Here is a 7,444-nt window from a genome sequence, read left to right on the forward strand (position 1 = left end):
ATTCCTACTGCTAAATTTGAATTTTTGGTTTCACATATAGGTTCAATAAAAGAATTCAATGCAAAGTAAAGCATTTTGGGCTAGATATTTATAGTCGGTGAATTGGAACATTTAACAGCAATAAGAAATGACCAAAAATGCTCTTCAATAGTAGGATGGAATCTAATTTACATTGTCATTAGTAAAGGCGATCATTTTTAATTTTTTTTTTATTTTTTTTTTTTTAAGGCACTAAAATTACCACTGCTAAAAGTAGTACTCTTTTTGGGGGCAATATTGATGTTCTTTCCAATTTATATACATATTTACATGTAAGTCATACGACTTATTTATACAAGAGAGATACAGACAAGGGAGTTTCCATTACACATCTAAATAAGCTAAACAACCAAATATAAATTTACATATTGAAAAGAAAAAAAAAAAAGAAAAAAAGATCAATATAATTTGTGACCTAAAACTTGATTAAAACATCCACAAATAAGTCTTCAACCATTCTTGATAATTCTCAATGAAATTGATTGGTCAACACTTAGAGGTCCCATGTTGTTGACCCATTCATAATCCACTCATTTCCAATAGCCCAGCCAAGCTTCCCAACCCCTGCATCAGGCATTATTAAAAAGAAAAATATAAATCAAATATAAAAACTTATTCAAATACCACAAGAATAATCCACCCTACACAAACTAGAATTATATATGCCCTAACTGCTTCTTCCAACAATGCATACCATCCAATGTATTCTCAACTCATGGCAGCATTAAAAAAATCTACTTTCTCACAACAACAAAATAAATTTTTTTTTTCTCGTAAGAAACAAAATATAAAATGTAGTGATAGAAAAACATAGAGGAGACATCTCCAAAAAAATAATAATGAACTCTCTCTCTCTCACTGAAGAGGAGGTAATAAATAGAAGAAATATATGTATAGATGACAAATCAAATCAGTGTCTTTTTTTTTTTTTTTTGTTAACGATGGGTGTCTAGGCCTTCGGCTTGAGTAGTCCCGCAGGCCCATTCTAACCTCACAACCGAATGGACCGAGTCATACTGGGATTGAGTGAGAACCATTCAACTTTCACTGAAAGCAATGAAGAGCACTAAACATCCCCTTGTGAGTGGCCCAAGATGTACCTAGTGGGAGTCGAACTTAGGACGTCCGAGTTTATGGCTTGTTCTAAGTTCGTTGCTCACCAATAGCGCTACCTCCTTGGGTTAATCAAATCGATGTTACTAATAGTGACCATCTTGATGATCGAGGGACAAATTGAGTCCAAGGTGTTGAACCAAAGACAGCTCTAGGACAATTCTAGAACTAATGCTAACTATGTCCATGTAACCCTTACTAAGGACAGATGGTAAAGTACATATACCAAACAAGAAAACTGTCAGATGCAAATATCTGTTAAAAATATATAGCATTAGATTGAGTTAGTCTTCTGGGAACAATAGGCAAAACACAAATGTTTCAACTGCATGTCAAATGTATCACAATCAAAATATAAATTCATGATAAATGGAGACACTAATATTCATTAACCAAAGACTACTCAACAACAACCCACCTCCCAATGATGATGAAATAAGTAATTACTACTATTCTGGTTTCAGATAATAATAGTCCATGGCTGGAATGGCTACCATGAAGAAAGGATATATAGTCACCAGAGTGTGGTTCTTGATGGGTGCATCACAAAGGGTAGAAAGTAAATAGTCCACTGGATTGATTCTACAAGTTGGATGCTATGATAAACATGGATTTGATCTGCTAAGGGCTTGTAGTATTATAAATATAATCGAAAGGGCTGATCCCGACAAATAAAATAGGTTGAATTTGGATCGAAGACTTTCCTTACATCCCCAACCACCCCCAATTTGGATCCCCACAACTGATCAGTTTAGTATGGATTAACATGTAACCGGGGTTTACCCTTAGTCACTGTAAAACTAGGCAGGCCCATGGGGTTCCTAGGTATCTAACCAGAAAAAAAATCATCATTTCTTGATCCTTGGTTGAAACAAAATTGTTCTTGGGTTTGGTGGAGCCTCTTTCATGATAGAGATCTTTTTGCAAGGGCTTTGTCTTAATATTGTGGATTGAATTAAGATAAGAGATGCCTATCTTCTGGCTAAAGGTGCCTCTATGTTCTGCGTCTCAAGGTTTCATGGGTGCAACCACCCCCTAGTGATTGTAAATAATTTTGGTCAGAGTTTCTCTAGAGCCCCTTCATTAATGAAATTTCTTATTTGGACCCCAAAAAAAATATATGGAATGACTTCTCGCAATATATTGGTTCATACTAGGAGTGCACATTTAGCCTTGAAGGCCCGAGCCCGCCCTGACCCTAAACAAGATTTGGGCTAAGATTTTTAACTCTGAGGGCGAGTTAGGGTTAAAAAGCACTAACCTTGGGTTGGTGTTGGGTGAGGGTCTAGATTGAGGCCTAGGCCTGCCCCAACCCGACCCTGACTTTAACCTTGGTAATGTAATAATATATATAATATGTTTCATATATATTGCTTATGAATTCTTTTGTAAATATTATTACAATATGTATAATACGATACACATCATATTATATATTGAATTAAAATAGATTGTGTTAGGATTAAAATAGGTTCTATTGGTCTAATCTAACATAGATGTAAGAAGCCAGCCAGTCCGACCCAGCCTAAGGGTTACGGTTGATTTTTTTCTGACATTGACAGAAATGGGTCGGGCTCAGGCCCAATTAAAGGGATGCAAGATTGGGTTATGATTTTCAAAAACCCAGCCCAACTCAGGCCATGTCGACCCCTAGTTCTTACCAAAAGACAAAGAATAGTACTCTCACCCCAAAATTATGAATTTACAATTCTATCAATTCCACCAATGAGGGGTGAGAGTACTAGCTGCTGGCATGTTTTTACAACTCATTTATATCTTACATCCATTACAACTTACCACCATACAAAGCCTTAAAACCCTATACATCTTCTAATCGACTTGCCCACGAGGGGTTTATTATCTATAAAAAGGTAAGGAAGAAGTTTTCAGATCGTGCCATGAGGTTCATCGCGTGATCATAAGGTGGGAGATCCTGCGTTCCCCTTCTCACCCCACTTTATAATGACCCAATGCAACTCAATGAACAGATTTACGTTTACAATGACCTTAGGAAAACTCTGTCCAATAAGATAATATCTCAATCTTCAAACTTGTTGATGACCTTAGGAAAACTCTGTCCAATAAGATGATATCTAGATCTTCAAACTTCTTGTTGGGCTTTCATGTTTTGTTGATCTTGGTATTCTGAGTTAGGGTTGTTGATGGGCTGCATGGGTTTTTCGATCTCAGGTTTGAAATCCAACAATTTCACTAATTCTTTCACTGCTTTGACTACTCCTTCAATCCGTGACACTATTTCAATCAATAATGAAGCTACGGTGACAAGAGGAGCAACCTCAATCAGAGGGACGATAGTGGGTGTTGAAATTGGCTCTTTTATCTCCTCCTGCTCCTCTTCAGGTCCTTCTGGTAACTTTGTTGGTGGTGGTGGTGGTGGTAGTAGTAGTAGTGGTGGTGGAGTGATTAGGCTAGGGAGGGACCTTAAAGAAATTTGGAGCTGTTGTAGAGCATCTTTCATCTCTCCAATCAATAAATCTATTATGGAAGATCTTCTCATTGTTCTGGTAGAAATAGCCAATTCTTTCAATACCCTTGAAGAGTAGGAACTCAATATGATGCAGGCATCACTGAGACGTTTCTTGACAGAGTCAGGAGCCTGTAGCTCAAAAACAATTAAAAATTATTAGTGTTGTAAAGACAATAGCGTAGTTGAAAAATCAGGTTTTGACTCTTGGAGTCACCAGAGTCAAGTAAGGAAAAAAAAAAAATGAAATTTAGTCATGAGTCAGGAAAACTTGCCCAACTGGTTTGAGAAATGACAAGACTAGGTCCAAGTCAGTCCGACTTTTAATTGGCTGGGCGTTTTTCCCTATCATGTGAAATTCATCGAGTTTGATTTTTTTATTGAAACATATACTATTCATAAACCATAAGTTTAGTCTATAATTAAACAAAAGCTTAAAATTTTTTATTTGTTGTCTTTAATATTATCTTTCTCTTTACTTCTCACATATGAAGCAATTACAGCCTCAATCCCTCCTCACTCAGAGAAGGAGATGAATGAAGGTGTTAAAAAAATAAAAATAAGAAAAAAACATGGCTCGCCTTGACCAGATTTGACTTGCTAGACTCACTAGGTTTTGAAAAGGCCAGTCAAGTTGGAAAACATGGTTTTCCAATTATGAACTAGAGGTCACACCATAAATTGAGCAAGTTTACACTAATGCCAAAATTGGTATGATTTCTATTTCAATTTTGGATTTGATTTCATGAGATTCTCAATAAATAGATTTTTTATTAATAAATTAAAATTTTTTAGTTTGAATCAATCTGAAATATTTCAAAAATAAGAAATCCATTTGATAGTTCATTTTTTGAGAATACATTCTCTCTATTTCTTTTGGGAGAAGATGGTGGTGGTGTCTGAGAAGGATGCGTGGGTGGAAGGGGATGGTGGGGGTGCATAGTAGTGGTGAGATCATCAAGAGAAGAATGATATTTTAATTTTATATAAAATTACTGCTTTGCCTATCAAATTAACCATTTGCTAATTAGCTAGTAATACTGAAATCAATTTGAATTTCAAAATTGAAATAGCTACTCAGTTATTTCAGACTATTCCGTTTGATTTCTATTTCACTAAAATGAGGTGCAAAAATCAAACTAAATAATTTCTAATATAGAAATCACTCAACTAAATTGAAATAGATATAGAAATCATCAAACCTAAGAACTGAAATTATTTATAAATTAAGCATAGCAAGCAGCAACCTACCTCAACTTCTGAGTTAATGCAGCCATTAAGAACTTCAATGCAGAAGGCACAGTTGCGCATCGATGCCCCAATTTTGAGGTATTGTTTCCACGGATGCCTAAAGTTGAAGGGACCATGAGCAGGTTCCCATACAGCAAAATTGGCCTAGAAAAATTTATAACTCATGAGAAACAGGAATGAAGGAAATTCATTTCAGGAAAGAAGGAAATCAAGATTAATCTATTTCACTGATTCAATTTAATTACTTACAAAAGATTCTTCTCCCGCTTTTGAATTTAGAATGCATTTGTATCCTAATAGACTTTTCTGATTCTCAACGTTGCCATTCGTGTTCTTCTCCTTAAAGAATTCTGTGACACATCCTAAATTTCATGTTGGAGAAAAAAAAAATTTGATTCAGATATCATTCTATATATTTATATAAATGACTATGGTTTATGTTTATCAAATTAGAACTCAATAGGATATCAGTATATGAATGTGGATACTACCTTTCCACCAGAAAAAAAAAAAAGAATGTGGATATTACCTTTCATTACTCCCATGGAATTTAATTTTTTAATCAAACCCACCAACTCTTAGGGTTTTTGGCATTATTTTTTTTTTTTTTAATATTCAATCCCACCACCTTCTCTCTAGTTGGGTTTTGTTTCTTTATTTAACTTTACCATTTTTTCAAAATTTTATTCCTTCTCTTCCTTTTCCTTCATATTCTTTTCTTCCCATATCCAACAAAGAAATCCGCAACCAACATCCCACCGCATCCCAACCTTGCCCCACCCGTGGATTTCTCTCTCCAACTCTTTTTTTATTTTTCTTTATTTATTTAACTCTACCATTTTTTCAATTTTTTATTCCTTCTCTTGCTTTTCCTTTTTATTCTTTTCTCTCGATGACCAACAGAGAAATCCACAACCCACATCCCACATCCCACATCCCACATCCCACCTAATCCCAATCCCTGCAATCTTGCCCCACCCATGGATTTCCCTCCCCAACTCTTTTTTTTCCCACCCACCCACCCACCCACCCAAACCTTGGCCTAACCCTTTTTCTTTCTCTCAACCCATCACCAGTCCACCCCCCACCCCATATTTGTTATACCCCAAGTAAACCCCCTCTTACCACAGTTCCACCCAAGTTACCCACCAACCCCATCCTCTTACCATCTGTTCCCACCCTCCCCCTTCCTCAACCCTCCAACCCCTGCTCTGTTTTTGCTCCTCAATACCCATCTTCGTCGCAACCCACCTGGCTATCCCTCCACAGAATCACCACCCTCTTGGTGATGAATCATTTAAAAATTAAATATTTGGAGCCATCGTTTACACCATATAGTAAAACTATTGTGCTACACAACTACTAAGTGGTGTTGTTAAGAGACTTACCATCCAAGGAATTGGCAAGGTTTTCCATATTACGAGCAATAAGGTGGTGGAGCTCCTCACCAGCCCAAACGGGATAAATAAGCATGCTGACAAGCATGCACATAACAACCCCTATGACAATGGTTAAAGCTCTCTGGTAGGCCATCTCAACCAAATTTTCAACCCGGTAACCTGAAACCCCAATCACACAGTAGGAGAGGATAAAGATCATAGCTCCATAATCGAATCGAACTTTTACTGTGGGAATAAATCTAGAGAAAGTTGCAGCTAAAGCTGAAAGGAAGACTGAAATTCCCACAATTACAAGCTCAAAATATTGGCCAAACTGGATAGCAATTGCGTGGATCGCGACGGCTAGAAATCCGCCAAGAATAGTTGCCGTCATTCGGTTTATGCTTTTATATATTGTTGCTCCTGCAATACATAGAGAAATTAGGGTTAACAGATCAGATCGTACGAGAATGGTTCTATGTATGTGGATTAGATCGTACGAGAAAGGTTCTCTCACTAGAACCTCATCCGAACTCAAGAAAATTATGGGTTTTGGATGCTTACCTGCTGTGTATTCAAGGGCTACCACAACTGTCATGACTGCCCATATGGTGTTCTGTTCTCCAATACCTTCATACAAAGGACTCACATAGTAAAACATTGACACTAGGGTGAGTGCTAGGGCTACCTTGAAACAATGGATGACTTTCTTTGGATCTTCAACCCCCAATGCCACTGCTTTCTTTTGTAACTTCCCAACATTAGACTTCAACTCAGTACATAAACCCAAGAGCCTTACCCAGGTTCTGTGGATGAGCCCAGATTCTGGAATGAGTACCTTGGACGACCCATTTCTTGCACGTACCCTCCATTGTAACCCACTTGGAGCTTCCATCATTTTAATGATAAAAGATCAAATTTGGGTATAGAAAGATAGCTATGGCCGAAGGCCTCCTCTCAAATGAAAAAATTAGTGGAAGGTTAAATGTGTTGGGTGGATGGTTAAATAGGAATGGGACTTGGCTACCTTGGCTTGCTTAAAGGATAAAATAAATGAATAAACAAACGGTTTCGTTTTTTCTGCTTAAGCTCAGCAAAGAGTATATTAAAAAAGAATGAGAATAATACAAAGAAGTCCAAATAGATAAAACTGAACAAACTTAAGACCCAAATCCAC

General features: G+C 36.8%; 1 protein-coding gene across 1 annotated transcript; it reads right to left on the reverse strand.

Annotated features, from left to right (window-relative positions):
* Nucleotides 1-3,149: 3,149 nt before the first annotated feature.
* LOC122064274 (aluminum-activated malate transporter 10-like) lies at nucleotides 3,150-6,989 on the reverse strand. The gene is made up of 5 exons (XM_042627984.1): nucleotides 6,832-6,989; nucleotides 6,277-6,690; nucleotides 5,138-5,250; nucleotides 4,889-5,032; nucleotides 3,150-3,769 (listed from the first exon to the last, which is right to left on the reverse strand). The coding sequence occupies exons 1-5, from the start codon at nucleotides 6,926-6,928 to the stop codon at nucleotides 3,254-3,256; spliced, it is 1,284 nt and encodes a 427-aa protein (XP_042483918.1). The 5' UTR covers nucleotides 6,929-6,989; the 3' UTR covers nucleotides 3,150-3,253.
* Between the last annotated feature and the right edge of the window lie 455 nt (nucleotides 6,990-7,444).

The sequence above is a fragment of the Macadamia integrifolia genome, unplaced genomic scaffold (genome assembly GCF_013358625.1).
Source record: "Macadamia integrifolia cultivar HAES 741 unplaced genomic scaffold, SCU_Mint_v3 scaffold1597, whole genome shotgun sequence".
In the NCBI taxonomy this organism is placed as follows: Eukaryota; Viridiplantae; Streptophyta; class Magnoliopsida; order Proteales; family Proteaceae; genus Macadamia; species Macadamia integrifolia.

What these genes read in the sequence shown, in the direction of transcription:
- LOC122064274 (XM_042627984.1), bottom strand. Translation starts at nt 6,928, where the DNA reads ATGTTTTACTATGTGAGTCCTTTGTATGAAGGTATTGGAGAACAGAAC. An exon ending in AGCCCTTGAATACACAGCAG is followed by an intron (nt 6,691 to 6,831) that starts GTAAGCATCCAA and finishes TATGTATTGCAG; the next exon opens with GAGCAACAATATATAAAAGC. An exon ending in AAGCGGGAGAAGAATCTTTT is followed by an intron (nt 5,033 to 5,137) that starts GTAAGTAATTAA and finishes AAATTTTTCTAG; the next exon opens with GCCAATTTTGCTGTATGGGA.